Here is a 17839-nt window from a genome sequence, read left to right as displayed (position 1 = left end):
GCTTTGCTAAAGATGCAACTAACTATTCAGCAAAAATAATGGCAGATTAAGAAAAAAATTAACTTTTTCTTACAAGTGCCACAAAGAGGCAATCCAAACAATATCTAAGAAAAAAGACTGAATTAACTTTTATCAAAAGTTAAAAACCATTTAGGGTAACTGCATTTTGCATGTACCACTGATTAAATAAACAAACACATGGTTTGAGAACGTCTCCACCAGCTCATATGTACTGCTTGGTCAAGCCTTTATAACAAAAACTCAATGTGACCAAGACACAGTTAATATAAAATAACTGGGCCAGATTTCCTAAATCTATTAAAATAGGATGGCAAAAGGTATTTAAGCTTCCTCATATTTCAATATTGAAATGGGAGGAACTTACAAAGTTGTCTTCTTTCTATTCGGATTTGGCACATCTTCTTGCTAGTCTTCTGTGTCTGCTGTGGAATAGAAAAAGAAACAATTAATGATAACCACTAACCTACATGAGGTCTGCAACATTTCCCTTTTTAGGTTTACAATAAAAAAATCCAAAAGTTTTCAAGTCAATGTGATAAATATATCGATAAAGAATATGTCAGATATATTTTGAACCAATATTGTGGCTTCAGATGAAAAATATTACATCCTAAGGCATAAACAATTATGAGGATTCCTGTTGGACTGTTTTGAGACTCCAGTTTACATTAAAAACGCACCTAGCTGCCAACAAACATTTAAAACTAGTTCCATTTGTTCTTTTTGCCGAACTGCTTGAAGTCAATGTTAGTTAATTAAGTAGCATGAATTCAGACTTTTCCATGTTTGCAATGTATCCACTGACACAAAGTATTTTAGAGGTTGGTAGTTGTTTAATTGCCAAAATATCAGAAGTCAACAAGAAACAACATCTTCAACAGAACTTTAACTTTTGGTAGAAATCATTTGCGTCTCTACTTCAACACAAATGAGTCAAATAAGTATATCACTAGCAGGATTCTGGAGAACTTGACTGCATACTGAGGAGGCAATTCAGACATTTAATTCAGGTGTGTTGGACCAAGAACACATCTAAAAATTACAGGACACCAGTCCTTGAGGAACGGAGTTGAAGGCCCCTTATGTATGGCTTGAGATCAAAGTAGAAAGACATAAACACTGTTTACTTTTTTTATTTAGATTTATTATTATTTATTATTTTTTATTTATCATAAGAGATGTTGTGATAACAATGTAAACACAAAATCGCATACTGCATGTTTTCCCAAATACCCTGCAGTCGCAATGTTGCTGTTTGGGCAAATTTAATTCCAATGACAAGCACTCATTAACATTTTATGTTTGATCCACTTTTGATGGGTGTTCCAGGAATTTAATCAGCACAAAAACATACTCTATGTACAAAAACATACTCTTGTACTTGTGCTGATTAAACTCCTGGTGATTAAACAAATAGTTGGAGTAAGGTGTTAAATGTTAAGAAAGCATTTGGACATTCGAGAGCATGTGAGTATGGCATGGGCTTTCAGAAGGAGTGTCATTTTGTTAGGAAAATTGTAACCACTGTACTTAAAGACTTTGACTCAACGGTACTGACAACAAATGGAACACATCCATGATCAACTGAAGTAAATTGGTCACTGAATTAATTACAAACTATTAATGCAGTGGGAAAACCTTTTTTTTTTTAAACGTTAGTAAAACAATTTCCATGGAACACAGAATTCATAGCATGGTGGTCATTTGATGAAATACACGTTTGGTACATGTTTAACATTTCCATCACGTGTACGTCTGTTTTGACAACTGATTGTATTCATTTTAAGAACAAAACTATTGTTTACCAAATTGTAACTAACCAATTTATGAACAAAAGTTCCAAAGGTTTTTGTACAACAAAAATCCCTGTTTACCTAACAGGTGAACTGAAGAAAAACCTATCAAGAGGCATAATTAACATATTAATATCAAGTTGCTAAAACACCACACACAAGTGTTACCATGTGAAAGGTGACGCTAGACTTTCATTTTAGGATGGGAGTTCAGTATGACTGGAAAATGATAAAACAACAACTATGTTTTGTACTACATTATAAATATGGATGAGTTGAGGTGAAAAACAGAATTGGGAGCATAGGTTGTTGGGACTTTAAAGCCACCACTAGGGGGCAATAAAAGTTAAACACTTTTTAAGCCAGGGCTAACCATAATTTTTTTCTACCTTAATGTAATGTGTGAATTGACTATAACCGATTTAGGTCAATCATTGCTATGCCTTTAAGTTGGTAAAGGAAGTAGTCACAGAGGAGAGTTGGTGAGTAGGTGTGACTGGGGGTTGGGATGTTGTAGTCAATAAAGCTAGAGTAGCTGCTTTGAATCAGTGACAATGATTTCATTCATAGTCAGCAGGCGGGTTGGCTTTTTTTAGTCCAATTATCTTGATAAGCTGGTAGGCATACATTTGCAGGGGTAATTGAATAATGGGCAAGTGAAATAGGGTTTGTTAAGCTAACTTGCTAATTGAAAGCATATTACGTCATTTTGTAAAAGCAACACAGTTAGGTGAAAATAAATAGCCGAAGTGGTCATCTGTAGCAGAGTGGGGTTCCGAATTAACAAATGAAAATTGTGTTAAAAGGGTTTTGTGTAACACAGCGGTTTATGTATTTTAAGGCAAGAGCATTCATAAACTAAAAAATCCCCAGTTAAATAAAGCCCCGCCCACTACTTTTGGTTTGGAAATAGTTAGCTTGGATTTATTATAGCAACACACATCTTACTTGAGTGTCACTTTGTGTTGTGAAACGTGTTAAATGTAAGTAAGTCTTGAACCAGTTTATCAGTAATGTAAATTTGAATTGAACATTTAGGCTTGATTTTAATAAATATATGTGCATGACAGGCTAGCTATTTATAATATATTCTCAATTAATTGAAATTAGATCAGATGTTGATTTTTGACATGGAATAGGGTGCTGAAGTTGACTCTTCGTTGTAATGCCTTGGAACTGCCAAAGGAGGCAGTCACATAGTTAAGGTTGCCTGAAATCGTGAAGTGAGGGGCATCAATACATTATAATAAATGGTAGATCAGTCATTCATTGGCTACGCAACTTTAGTTGCAAATTGTTTTGCGATATGCCAAGTGGTTCACCACGAGTTATTGATAGTTGTAAAAGTTTGTTTAAATTCTCAAATTTATTGTGAAACTGTGTTTTGACAAGGGGCTATTGATATGATGTTTCCGTTTGTATGGCCGGTACCATGCAAAACATACGTTTTGTAATACAAATACTTCTACTAAAAAAAGACGTAGTCAGGGTAACCTAGTTTCAAGCTAGCCAGTAGGTGAGCCTGCCAGAAATACATAGTTTGTCATCACACATAAAACCACTTGTAAGTACTCGTTGGCTAGAGCTTACATTTCTTTAAGATAATACGAAAGATAAATCAGGAGCTGTTATTCAACATACAACATAAATAACATACATTTGGTCATCTAACAACATTTTTCAATTTGTGTCAAGAATAATACTTACAGATTTCCATTGCAGAATCAATCCGTCAAAGTTCTTCAATTCGCGCGTCTAACCTTTAAAACAGAAACATAACGATTCAGAAAAGACCAGAGAAAACAGCACACCCTACTGGTTACACATATATATGTATTGTAGTAAAGACAAAGAAAATTGTAACTGCACAGTACAGCTTGAATTACGGTACATAAAATAAAACATACCATTCTACATCTTTGAAGCAATCTTCAATTTGACGCTCTCTGCAAAACATCGGAATTTCTGTGAAAAAAACAAAACAAAGCATAACTTTGATTACTCATGCCAAACAAATTTGCAAATTCCTGTTGCCAATAAAACCAGTAACTGATTTTCATGTCCACCATATATAAATTTGAACTGGTAAATGGTTCATTAAATAGTGATAAAGTATTTGTATATTTAGTCAATGAAAGATTTGATTTTTGAGGGACTTAGTGGTTCAAAATCCCAAGTAAATCTGTCTTAAATCGTGGCATCCATTTCAGAACAGCCTTCAGTCGACATTTTGTCTATGTGCTGGGTGATACTAATCCTTTGGATTTTAAAGTAGTGCCTGACTCAAATAACTAATTTAAGACTTGATATCATCTATTTCACTGTTTGACTTTAAAAGCAAATGTCTCAATATCCCTCTTTGTGAGACAGAGAAATTAAGAGAAATTTATTTATTTATTATATATCAAATAGATTTTCTTCATATTAACAAGTTTGTTTAGAATTTCTAACTTAAAATTCTTTACTGACAGAAACTAAAGCAGGAATGTCTCAAAAAAAAGAAAGACTTATGGTAAATATCCATATTAATTCTCTATTCAGTACCTCAAAGGGTTAAAAGCCAACACCCTATTTTGTATTTCGACATATATCTAAGCTTTTATAACATAAAGAACCTTTAGTTAGCAATCAGGTCAAACATAGTAATGTGTGGGGTCCAAAAGTACAGAATTATTGTCAAAAGTTATATTTTTAATGTTTTAACAAGTTATCACTATCTGTTACTATTGTTTAAAATGACTAAGCATTTTGAAAAACCCATTTCCAGAAAATCTTCTACAAACTACATTTGCAACCTTTATGAAATGATTATACCGAAAAAAGAAAGATTTTATTTATTTTTTTGTTATTTCCAATCCGATGAAAAAGCTCAAAAACTGAATAAACTGAAAATAAACAAAAATGTGCTTAAGGCTGTTGTGTTGTTGTCAATTGATGTCAATAAAACGTTTAAAAAACGAAAGGTGAAGGTAATTGTCCTGTTTTTATCGAGTAAAACCAGAGAAGAGTATTTTGCCCTCTCAAGGACAAAGCAAATTTTAAATGCGTAGGTTAAAATAACTCCAAATACATCAAGAATAAATACACTTCTCTACACATGAACCGAGTTAGCTCAAAACACAGATAGCAAACATGCGAAATTTGTAAACTAAAACATAATTGTAAGCTTTTTACAGTATGTTAAAGGTTTTCTCTATTCTTCGCGGACAACACACCATGGCCATTTTTACAACACTGCGCCTAACTGTCGTTCTTTCCACCATATTGCCATGCGCGCCTGATTCATATTTTACGGCTAATAATACAGGATTTCTCGCAGTTTCTTACCAATTTCATCAGCCGTGGCTACCCCCCATCGTCTACCGCCGCCACCGTAGCATTTAGTGGAGATTTTCGTCGTTTTGGTGGGTTTTTGAGCTGCGCCGTCGCCGTCTTCATCTTGCCCGTCCTTCGCACCTCGCTTCTCTGCTGTGTCTGTCCTCCTCTCCGCCTCTCTCTGCGATCATATCCTTCAACGGCTCAGCCCACTTTCCTCTCAACGTAAGCCAAACTTCACTTCCTCTACAGCCCCATCCAGACAGCTGGGGCAATCCAAGTAACCGGAGAAAGGCCAGAAAAACTAGCATTAAATGACTCTGGACAAGTTTAATCTTTTCTTTAGAAACATTCTTACTAACATGAAAACCTATAACAACGAATATGTTGGGGGGTTTTTTTTGTTAGATTTTTTTAGTCGAAAAATCTCTTCGCACTCTAACTGTAAAAAGAAAATTAAGCATAACTGGGTTTGAGTAAATTGATTTTCTCACCAGAGGCCAATAAAGAAAAGATAAACCAAAATAATAGAGTATTGAATTAAAGTGCAACAAATGTTTGTCTTTTGGTCATAACCAGAGTATAATAAATTTAAATTTGGTGTAACTTTCTTTTCACATAGGTGTAAATATAAAATCTGTAAGGAGCAAGCAAAAATTTGGCCCATTTTCGGATATTCTGAGACCTTCCACATCTGAATTTGCGCTATAGCAAATGACGTCACTGCTCATTTGTGACTGGATGGGTGCTTACTGATTCTCTGAACCCATGCCATACAAAAGACGTTACTTACCATAACATTTAATATTTTTGTTTTATCTGGTATTGTTTTGTGGTTAAAAACATATATGTGGGACTCAATATTTTAATTGCATTTTTAATGTAGGACGCGTACAATAATTTGACTGATGAATTGAAAAAAGTCAGAAACGCAGTGAACTCACTCATGTTCAGTGCATTTACCCAAGGTTGCCAACTGTCACTTTTTTAGACTAAAACTCGAGGTTTACCTCTATCTCTTACTCTTTTGATTTTCCCAGGTAATTCTCATCACAAATAAATAAATGGCTTGCACTCAAACTTTGCAGTTTTTGTCATTTTATACCTTAATACCTTTCTAACATTTTCCAGGTATAAAATGGCATGGTCCTCTGTGGGTTGTCGAACACCTACCATGCTTTAGTTTGTTCCTGCCAAAGTAAAAAAATCACACATTGACACATAATGATTTATGAGTGAGGGTCATAATCTCTCATGTTTGATATCAGTCCTTTTTTCTGAATAGGGATCAGAACTAAAACAAATGGAGGGAGAGTGAAAATTTTATTTTCAAATGGTAATGTCTTGAATTATTAAAATTTTTCACCCAGAATCATAAAAATATTTAACTACAACAAAAAGTAATTCCATATATCACTTGTTTAAGTACATTGTTATAAAATATTTTTTGTTTATAAGTACAAAATGGATGTATGGATGGAAAAAAACTTTGATGGGACGATACAAAATTGAGAATTAAGAAAAGACAGAAATGAATTATTTTTTTGTACTCTGCTGTATGGGATTTTGTAAACAGTCTTCTTGTGCAAATTTGCATTTAATAGATATAAAAACATTAAACTTCCTTCCACATGAACATGAAACAGTGTTCCAAAGTAAATAGGGGAGATTGCATTCACAAGAAAATAAATCCTAAGAGTCTTGCTTGAAACCTGGTTGGGGCTGATCAGAACTTGCTTTCAGTAACTTTGTTCAAACTGAATATGCAGGAACTAGGTGCTGTTTCTTCCTGACTGAATAAAAAAGAGGGCTAGAGAACCTGAAATAGCCATGCAATCGATATCCAGGGCAGTCAGGGATTTAGAGGGGTGGTACTTGGACAGTCCAGACTACCACTTTGGTAATAGTAGTTCTACCTACATAGTGATTAATTTAGTCAGGAATCTCTAGATGATGCAGCAGTAGAATGTATTCAGATTTTTGGAAAGTTGCATGCTTTGATTCAGGTCAATCTTCCTCTCTCTCTTTAAATCTATCGCAGCCCTATAGTTGTTAGGGTATGGTGCCCTGCATGTCCTCTTGGCCATAACTACGTATGTCCTTTGTTTTATTGGAGGTAAAGAGAGATTTGCTATTGTCACTAGATTTCTTACTTATATATGCTTATTACTAGTGACTCACTTGAGTTATATCTAGGAATGAGGTTTTCCACAGTCATTTAACTTTGAGAGGACACCTTTTGGTATGTGGTGACCCAGAAAGATTTTGATTTTTAAAGAGCAAATGAAGATACTGCACCTTAACACTGACATTTGTCTCTTCAATAAAACCATGTATTATATATTCAGCTGTTTTTACAACAAAGTATTGACAATATCAATTATGATTTACTAAGCCACCAACTACGTTGGGATTTTTTTTTACATCTTTATTCCAGTTTCAGGTTGTATTTTACTTCTCAGTCTCATGACTACATGAACTGTCCAAGCTGAAATGTTAACAAGTTTGACTTGTGTTCCTGAGCCTTATTTTATTTTATTTTTTAAAATAGTTTTGCCACCATACAGATTTCAAAACCAATGTAATACCAGTTCCTGGTAGATCTCTGGGATGGCATTGTTGATGCCATCCGGTGCTTGGAAGAAGATGCAGCATCAACATTTTATTTAGGGAAATATTAAAGATGTTGTTTTGAAATACATGTTTATATTTGCAGGTGCATAATCTGTGAAAGTAGAATTAGAGTTGTATGCTATAAAGAAAATCAATAAATCACACAAAGAATAAAATTCTCTCTATTTGTGTTATGTCAGACTTCATCAATCTTAGCCTTTCAGGGAGAAACTCTGCACTGTCCTATAAAAAAGAAAAACCCAAAACTTGGTTAACTTTGGCTGATCAGTCAGTGCAGCCTTTGTTCAGCAGTCTATGAAGGCCCCAGGAATGTACTCCTCCCCCATCGCTGGCCAATGAGAGTCTCATGAATCAGAGCGCATGCTCCTGATGGTGGAAGATTTCTTTAAAAAGATCCACAGCTTAGCAACAGCAGCACCCTGCAAAATCAGAACAAATCCCGACAGCACTAGTTATATGAGCACTGCTATGTACTAACTGAGAGCTTGTATGTGTAAAGTGACTTCAGGTTTCACCAACTTGTCTACAAGAACATTTGAAATTGTTATTTTGGAGATTTAAAATTTAACTACCTGATAGTAAAGCAATGTTTCTTCATAGAAACATGTTTTGATTTTAATTCAGGGTTGTTATGAGTCCTGAGGGACATTATGCTGCATTTTTATGTCGATGGATGTTTCTGGATGGACACATTTTCTACTGTGCAGTTGATGCAGCTGTATAGTCATGTAGTGGAAGCTTCTACATTCAGTTTTTTTGAAGAAACAGACTTAATCTGATCATTGCCACAATAGAAACTTTCTGGACTTCAACTTTACAGCCACTGTGCGAACCTTGGTATTCACGTGGCTCAGCAGCACATGCTGCTACTTACAGGGAAACACTTTTTTTTTTTTCCTGGAAAGAATGGCGGAACTGCAGTCGTTTTATCTCTGCTACAGCTCTGGACTCTGTTGCAAAAGGGCGTGCCTTGCATAGCCAACTGCAAATACAAAAAACAACAGGAAGGTTTGCATTCTTGGGCATTTAGGTTGATTGTTTCACCCTGCAAACATTTTTTGCCCTTCTCAAAACAATGGGTGACTTTTTTGACTCTTACCTTGCATGACTAATGTTTTTTTCAACAAGCTATTGAAGTCATGAAACATCTTTAGATTAAATTTAAAAAACTGATTGAAAACAAGAGTGTCAAAATTCACAAATTCAAAACGTCTGTGTTGTTTAATGTACTGAGTAATGTTGAACTGAACTATTACTGGCTTTACTACTCAACTAAAACAATGTGACAAGATTGGTGCCTTTACAATTAAGTATAAGCCAGCTAAAGTGAACAAAGCAAGACACCACCAGCTACATGTCCCGATGAGGCACAGCATTGTGACAACCTGCTCAGTAGTGTCTGTAAACCCCCCCGGACCTTTTGAGGCTAGTACTCTTTTATACCTCTGAAAGTGTACAGTAGGACATGGCACCAAGATGTTAGTTTGGGTCTTCATGGATCAGACTCACATCCAAGTGATGCTTCATTACATTATGATATGGAAACTTTGGAGGTAAAATCAGCCACTTATATTTTTGGTTGTGCCCCTTGTACAACTATTGAGCTACTTTTTAAAATAAGGGGCAGGCCACCGTCATCAGGAAATACTGTTTGCGTGAAAGGGTGTGAATGTTCTGCAACAATACACAGGTATGTGTCAAACCAACATTCGATGTTTGTTATAAGAATCGCACTACTTCTGCCAAATTCTTTCCTTACTTGTCTATTCATGTGGTATAAAAGAAATTGCGAATAATCATTTCACCCCACCTTCTCCCATCGCCTTGTTCTCTAGTTCTGATGCTTGTACACCTATTGATAGTGCTTTCAGTGGTGCACAGGGTTAAGGACAGCAACATGATGGGTCTTCAGTCCTAATTGGAACAAAGTGTGATACAGTATGTAATTTGACTCCTTTCTGTCAGAAGCAGCATTAACTTCTTGTCTCATGACTATAGGCCATACTTCATTTAAAAAAAAAAATGCATGAGTAACCTTGACCTCCTCCAACTCTCCATGACCCTCTCTTTTCACCACTAGTCTTTTTGTGATATGTACTGACAAGTGGAGAACAAAAGAGCTGTAGTTTTGGAGATGCTATGATCCTCACACTTGTTCTGTCTACATAACCCGCCCACTAACAGGTGATGCGATAAAAAGATCCTTATAATTTACCTCACCTATTATTAGTCATAGTGTTAATCAGTGTATATTGGATAAAACTGAATCAAATATTACCACAAAAATGACAATGGGTAATACACAATGGCTTAACATAAGATAGTGGGTCTTTAACTGTGGTAAGAAGTACCTCTGCTTGTGGTTTTTGGGCTGCCTTTAGTAGTATCGGGAGAAATGTTGTCATTATTTATTAAACAGGTTATTGGAAACAAATTAACTGTAATGTAGACCTGATATCTATTCACTGTACTTTGAAATCCTAATATTTAGTAAGTGCTTTTTATAAAAAAAAAAAGAAAAAGGAACCATTGTCTAAGTGGATGGATGTGCACATGTGCAGGAGTGTTATTCTAAAATCTAAAGAATTAATAATATTAAAACCTTTCAGAAAACTACAAATTTAGCCAATTTATTGTTATTTTTCATTATTGTAGCTTTGGAAGGTCAACTTCTATATAAATGTTCAAAGTCCATGTACTGTATACAGGAAATGCCCGTTGCATTATTATTTTGTGCTGCCACCTGGTGGCCTTGGTTAGAAAATAAACTCTATTTGGAGTATATAGCGTTAGAGTAGAACTTGCTTATTTGGATTTAAGCAAGAAGCATATTACGCTAATCTGAAAATTGCACAGATAGTTTGGATAAGACAAAACATCTTATCCAACAAGTGTCTCAGCTTGTTGGATAAGATGACCCTATTTTAACGGGAACGTTATCGAAAAGTGTGATGCAAGTGTAAGTGTAATAAATACAAAATATGTCTCCTCTGGCACTGTTTAACAATAGACGCAGGTCAATTATTAGACCTTTATGGGTCTTTTGTAGACACCGGTCTATGATTTCCTCTAATTTAATAAAAGGATTTCACTATCGTGAACTGAAAGTCTTCCCTGGGAAGCAGTGTTGTTCTCTGCTTGCTAATGGTTACACTGTTGGTGCATTCAGATGCTGTCGGAAATTTGTAAAACTCCTGTCAACCTTTATATATATATATATATATATATATATATATATAGCTGTCCCCCAGAATCCATTTGAACGTAATATAACTTACTTCTTATAAGTAAGTTCCAACAAACTTTATTCAATTGAATAAAGTTTGTTGAAATTTATAATTGGTAATCTATAACTATCTGTTTACCCGAACTATAAACATGGCATGTTACAGAGGCCTGTTTATTTTATCAACCAGAAATTACGGCTGGTTGAAGACTAAATATTTATCTTGTCACCACACATAAAGCAAGATCACAGGGAAAGGGCAAAAACCAAACAATAATCTCTTGGTTTGTATCAGCATCAACTGCTTTGAAAGACATGACAACAGCTCTATTTGAGGTTCTCATCTGCAGGTGAATAATACTTATGCCAATAGTTTAAAAAACGTTTTGTTGTAGTTTGAGTATTTTAAGCTTGAAAGAACATTTGAAGTGGGAAAAGTTAGAAAATAATGAATTAGTGTATCATTGTATCAGGTTTGAGCCAAAATGGGAAAATCCAGGTAGTATTTTAAGAAATGTTTTCTTAAAAGCATTCAGCCTTTTGTAAATGTAGAAATTTCCAAGTGCTATTTGTTGTTTTAGGCTTTAAATCAACCCAAACTCTGCTGCTCTGTGTGGCAACAGCTCAGCAGCAGTGGGGATGTACGTGACCAACTTGAAGGCAGCACCAGCCCACATAACTCTCCTCTTCAGCACCGGGAGCAGAGGGCCAGCCCGCAGAGCTCTTCCGGAGGCGGATAATCCCCTCACCTCTACTCGCAGTTCGGGAAGGGATTTGCAATAACTCACCTATAGGAAGACACCTTCCCGAAGCTCATGCAAGTTACGACTTACAGAGAAGCCAGGACCTGCGCACAAATGGATTTTTGCGTCTCACCTTGCGCGTTTTGGTGTAGCCTATATAGATATCTGATGAGTGTATAATGTAGCAGCTGCTGCTTGGGGAAAAAACAAACAAACTATTGAAGCCTCTGATACCCATATAAATATTAATCATTTCGGCAGCATGTTTGTGACGCACAGTCTTGCTTTAACTTTTATTGCGGCGGCTCTCTGTCTGATCAGTGGAGAACCGCCGAATTCTTCATCTGCGACGCAGAATTCAACATCCACGTCCATCATCCTCGGCCACGATGAACCGACGAGTAAAAACGCCACGCACGGTGCCGTGGGATCCCGGATCTCACCTCTGATGACTTACCTGCCAACTCTGAAAAACGTCGTTATTTTCATCTGTGTGTTGACAGCTGCCCTCATCACATGCCTGGTCATCAAAGTGATAAGGTAGGCTTCTCCCAAGCCATTCCTGAGGCTTAGAGTGATTGCTTTCACTGTGATACCTGGTGTTATTGTGGCTGTTTTATATCCTCTGGGATATAATGTAGACGAGGAACGAAGGATTTTTAAATCAGTTGTTAAATCAAAAGAAAAGCATGACAGAGATCTGTTTGTCATGTAATACAGAAGAGCTGCTAACATGCAGCTCTTGCAAATTCATGTGTACTTTTTTTAGTCATTAGGATATTTGCACTGTATTATTTAAACAGTAACGAAGGAAAAACTATTCTAAAGTAATAAAACACAACATAAAATTGGTAATTAAAGTTACAGTATAATAATGCAATCAATAAATAGTTTTTTCTTTACATACAAATGAACAAAAATATGTAATAAACATTGAATAGTAATAATTTCCTATTTCATATTGCAGATAATATCGATTTGTGTGGTTCTGCACTTTATAAAGTAACACAAGAATAATATCATAAGATAATAATATAACAAGACTGATATTAAGCTGGTTAGATCCTGTAGCAGACAGTTTTCTTTAATCAGTCAGTCAACCAAACTTAATTTGGACTTTCCGATGAGTGTAAGACAAAGAACAGATAAACTCTCATAAAGACACAATAAAGGTGATCATACTATATGTAAACAAACAAAAAAAATCTGAGATAAACACCAGAGATACTAAAACATACAGACAACTCTAAAGTTTTAAGTCTAAATGATTCACGGAACAGGAAGAAGCAAATTTTAAGCAGTTTTAAAACTGTTACCCTCTAAAAATTGATATGCCGATAAAAATTAAAAAAAAAAATTTGTACATTATTTTGGTCATTACTTGCTACTACTATTTCCTAACGCCGGCTTAGGAAACTGTATGGTTGGGTAAGGAGGTGATTATCTGGTTTTATATAAACAGAAGCTCTGACTAACTTTGGTGCTCTAAGTTCCTCTCACATGTTTTCTGTCACATAGGTCTGGCCGAAAAATCAGGAAAACGAGAAAATACGACATCATTACCACACCGGCGGAGCGGGTGGAGATGGCCCCTCTGAACGAGGAGAATGACGACGAAGACGACTCGACCCTCTTTGATGTGAAATACAGGTCGGTTCCGTTCAGATGATAGGATGCATGCATTGTTTCAACATTAAAAAAAACTAAACAGAAAAATTCTCTAGCTTTTAAATGCGCACGCCGAGTTTCAGTAAGTACAAATTAGCAATTTTCTGAAGCCATGCAAAGCTGAGTGAGTTGTTCTGCTGATTTAAATAAACGAATAAACAATGAAACAATGAAAGAAAAGTTGGTCACAACTGAGGAATTTTAGAAGCCAGGATCTTTTTTCCCCTAACAGAAATGTGAGAATGTCCTCAAAAAAAAACACATCATGCTCCTCCTACAAAGTAAACCTGAAGACAAACCTAGAATAAATTGAAGTTGTATTACTGTTTGCACTTACTTACTTTTTACTAATAGTTTTCTTGTTGTGTTATCACTGTGTAAAGTGGAGTTTGCCTGCATGTAAAGCAGCTCGTACTTCTGCTTTGACTATGAAAGTTTGCAGATAAAATTCCTGGCATACTGAAACACTTCTACTGCCTCCTTTGTTAATCTGGATCATTTTAATTATGCAGAGGACGTTTGGAAAAGTAATATAACCCCCGACAACCATTAAAGTCAGCGCTTTTTAACATGCACTCAAATAAACATGCTTCTTTATAATTTGTAGTTCAGCTCTTCTGTTGACTTTAGGTTTCACCCTTCCGTGCTTCCAATTGTTCCTCAGCTAGCACACACAAATTCACTTCCTTAAAGGAAGATATGACGTCCTGTTTACCTGACATTCCTGACTTTCAAATCAGACGGGAGCCTCCGTCCTTCTCATCATGTGTTCCTCCGTCCTTCTCATCATGTGTTCATGTGTTACAATGAATCAAACTTCTCAGACTAAGAACAGTTTCTCCTCTCATTTCAGGTGAATCCCATGTGGGACAACTGTTGTTTTGGTAACTCCTTTTTTCCCCCCCCACCTCAACTAAACTTCAGCGATTTTGCCATCCAAGTGTCGTCACGTCAGCGATTTCTACTCGTGTTTTACCTGCGTTGAAAATGAACAGATGCAATTTGTCTGCTGTTGTGCAAAGATTCTATCGCACTATCTAGATAACTTGCTCAGAGTTTCTAAAATAAGACACGTCACATATCCACCAAACTTTAAGTGGTCTGGACAAACAAAATTTTTAATTTTGAATTTAATCCTTGGACGAGCTTTTTAAACCTGAACTACGATATGTTAAACTAAGGTGGAGGTCGAAGGAACCAAAGTTTTTCCACATGGCTTAACTGGAGAAAAAGTTTATTAATTATTAGTGAAGGTTTTAAAAAGATCAGAAGCACAAAAGATAATGAAGGATAGTTGCTTTGTCTATAAACCTCATAATAATCTTGTGAGTTTTAGTATCACATTTATTTATACCAACTAACCACTTTATTGTGCAAATGTACTGTTAAAGGCTTACTAACTTTTCTGTCTGCAGTGTTTGTGTTGTTTCACATTCAGTTTTATTTTGCTGCTATCAAGCTGATGTCAGTCAGTGTTGTCAATTTTGACCTAAGAATACTCTCAGGATGTCTCTTTAAATCTGTTTGCTATGAATGTGAATGGAGTACGTTGTCATAAAGTGTGCGGGAAATGCAGCAGGTTCAGCGATTAAATACCATGACAACATGTCGCCAGTGTTACAGAGCCAAAACAAGATGAAGCTTTCTTCAGGATCCTAAAATCTGTCATGTTTAGCATAAGATTGCAATAAAGGTTCTCTCCACTCCTGTTAGTGTCAATCATGCAAAAAAACAACAACAAAAAAAAACCTGAAGATGATTGTAATCTTGTACTGCAGTAGCATAATCTCACTTTAGAAAATAAAAATTCAAACTGAAATTCTTTAGTTTGAGTATACTTTAATAATTAGAAGAAAAAGTTAATTGTACTGAGAGTAAAATTCATAGCACTACAGAATAGCTATGGATCTCCCTTGCAGAATTTCACAAAATAAAAAGCTGCTAATTCTTCTTTATGTATTTGGGTCAGAGACGTCACGCAAGGCACACGATTAAAGCCAATCTGCTTTAATCGCCCTTTTTTAAAATGGGTCTTGTGCCATATGTGACTTCAAATTAATCAGAGTGGAAATTTAAATGGTTATCAGAAACTTTAAGCTTCATTTGGGTGTAAATATGACGGAACATGGGTTTAATTTTCCTCATGACGAGAAAGATAAGACAGCATACGTTTCAAATCAGGCAAATGGGTTTTGATTTTCATAAGTGGACAAATTCCTACAAGATGTTTTTATTTTTGTTGCCTCAATGGGTTTGAGATTATGCTACTGCAAGAAAATTTGACTTCGTTTTAAGGCTTTACTGATAATTATAAAGGTTGCTGCAAAAATATGGTCAAAAATGAAGCGTCTCCCTCCTTTGAAAGCTATTACTTGAGTTTAATGTGATGGGTTTGTTCTTGTCCATAATTAATGTGCTGTTTGAACAGTTACAGCTTACAGAAACACAAACCAGCTGAAGCTGCTAGCTACACTTGCTCATAAAATTTCCATTTATCCAAAATGTTTATAGAAACAAAAATACACCTTTAATAATTAACCTCCCCGAGCTAAAATCCTTGTATAAATTTAATCCAAATGTGCAAAATCTACCAAAAGTCTTTGCACAATATTCAACAAGACTGACTCTGGATACATTTCTACAGCTGACGTGAGTGTAGGTGACCTTCTGTTTTAATTCAAGCTGTTACTTGATAGCACACCACGCAGCCACCAACATTTCACGTCTAACATAATTACAACTCTTCAGAATTTTGGTCTAATGGAAAGAACACCAGAGCCAGCCTTTGACAATGGAGACTCAGCTTCTGCTTAGCTGCTCCCAAACCAGTAGAGGGCCCTCTAAAGTGAAAATTGATCTCAAAACTAGATATGCTATATCCAATATGGCTGCCATGCATATGAGATGTAGTAAAAATTGCAGGTATAAACTGTTTGGTTGGAGGGTACAACTTCTAATTGCCAACATATATTTAGTGTTTGAATGCTTCAAATGGAGGGGAATGCCTTTAGTTCGGTTTATACTGGTAGTAGAAGTTACAGCATCACAGCAGGTTTCCCACTGCTCTTTCGATTGGCAGCAACAAAGCCCTCAACTTGACTTTGACGAAATTCTATGGTCTAAACAAATGTTTTATTTGGATGAAGCCTTGGTTTAAATGCTAAAACCTTTTGAGAGTTGAAAAAAAAATGCTAATTTTTGAAGCTACATTTCTTCAGGATTGAAATGATTACATAAAGAAAAATAGTAGTTTGATGATTATCTTAAGTCAAAGTTTAATGTTGCTGTTCCTTCTTCTGCAATTTATTTACTTAAATAAAGTGAACTGGAATGAGGGGCCTAAATCAAATTCTGCTTAGACCAACTCTAATCTTATTTATTTTTCCTTCAAGAAAATTGTTGTCATGTTCAGAGAAAATTTAATCTGTCTTAATCCACATAGGACCAAAAATGTATGCAGAACTATTCTTAATGTCTTCTTTAGTCTATCTTTTGTAAAATGGATATTATCATTTTTTGTTTTCCAACAATGTGCATGTCCGCCTCATATGTTGGTACTTTTTTTTAGTTTGGAATCATACTCTTTTCCTCTATAACCAGAAATCTGGCGAACAGCTAAATGTCTCTCAGGCTTGTACCATTGCTATTGTCACGTAATCTTTTCTTTTTCATATATATCATGTGTGTAAAATTGTGGAAAAATCCTCCTCATGCAGAGATTTTAATTATAGACATTTATTAGTTTTGAGTCATCTGCTACACAAAGTTACTCTTGTTAAAACAAATCAGTTGTGGCTGTGAAGACTTTTAAAAAAGCTGTTTAAATAGTTTTATAAGTTTCTGGAAAACAAGTTGGACACAGATGTTGTGTGTAAACCGGTCTGTTTCCTCAGTTTCCATGTCTTTACAACACTACTGGAATAAAACCCTTTTTGAAGTGTTGACTCTTTAAAGGGAGAGGCTCGAATATTTCCTAGTCTGGATCTTTTGTTACATTCACACTGTCACAACTGAGCAGTTCCACTGTCCATGAGTCCTACTAAATAGATTACAAAGATTAAAATGCGAGGTAAGACAACCATGCAAAATATAATATTTGCTGAGATTCAGACAGTAATACAAAATGACAGACACTGTACATGATGGAAAAAGTAACAAAACAGAATCTCCACATCATTCAAGGAAGAGCAACATGTTAGAAAGTGTTCAAACTGTGGCAAGCTGCAGATTCTGGGTTAATTAACCCTAATAGCATTGGTTACAGAATGTTTCTATATTTGCCAACCTCAGACAGCCTCTCACAAATAAACCTTTCATTGCTCCAGTCTACTGACGTCTCTGGTACAACTTTCATGTCTATTCTTAACTTAATCGGTGGGGTAATAAGGCCAACATGCGAGCGAGCAGTCGCATCTCGTCAAAAAAACCCCTCTAAAAAA

General features: G+C 35.6%; 2 protein-coding genes across 3 annotated transcripts in view; one reads left to right on the top strand and one right to left on the bottom strand.

Annotated features, from left to right (window-relative positions):
* Positions 1-5356, bottom strand: part of chd2 (chromodomain helicase DNA binding protein 2) — a 30253-nt gene extending 24897 nt beyond the window's left edge. The window contains 4 exon segments of the mRNA XM_032583346.1: positions 386-443; positions 3522-3574; positions 3722-3779; positions 5142-5356. The gene's annotated coding sequence lies outside the window, so the exon portion shown is untranslated.
* A 6305-nt stretch (positions 5357-11661) lies between these two features.
* On the top strand, positions 11662-17369 carry fam174b (family with sequence similarity 174 member B). Of its 2 annotated transcripts, XM_032584366.1 has the most exons (3): positions 11666-12272; positions 13251-13382; positions 14254-17369. In XM_032584366.1, the coding sequence occupies exons 1-3, from the start codon at positions 11995-11997 to the stop codon at positions 14255-14257; spliced, it is 414 nt and encodes a 137-aa protein (XP_032440257.1). In that variant the 5' UTR covers positions 11666-11994; the 3' UTR covers positions 14258-17369. The 2 variants fall into 2 exon arrangements, with proteins under 2 accessions (XP_032440247.1, XP_032440257.1); XM_032584356.1 differs by lacking the exon at positions 14254-17369 and having other exon boundaries at positions 11662-12272; positions 13251-13416.
* The last annotated feature ends 470 nt before the right edge of the window (positions 17370-17839 follow it).

The sequence above is a fragment of the Xiphophorus hellerii genome, chromosome 2, assembly GCF_003331165.1.
Source record: "Xiphophorus hellerii strain 12219 chromosome 2, Xiphophorus_hellerii-4.1, whole genome shotgun sequence".
NCBI lineage: Eukaryota > Metazoa > Chordata > Actinopteri > Cyprinodontiformes > Poeciliidae > Xiphophorus > Xiphophorus hellerii.
The sequence above is the reverse complement of the archived record's forward strand: the minus strand, read 5'-3'. Positions and strand labels throughout refer to the sequence as shown.

Bases quoted from the DNA above. Each gene is read 5' to 3' on its own strand.
- fam174b (XM_032584356.1), top strand. From the start codon at position 11,995: ATGTTTGTGACGCACAGTCTTGCTTTAACTTTTATTGCGGCGGCTCTC. The intron at 12,273-13,250 runs GTAGGCTTCTCC...TCTGTCACATAG, and splicing joins CTGGTCATCAAAGTGATAAG to GTCTGGCCGAAAAATCAGGA.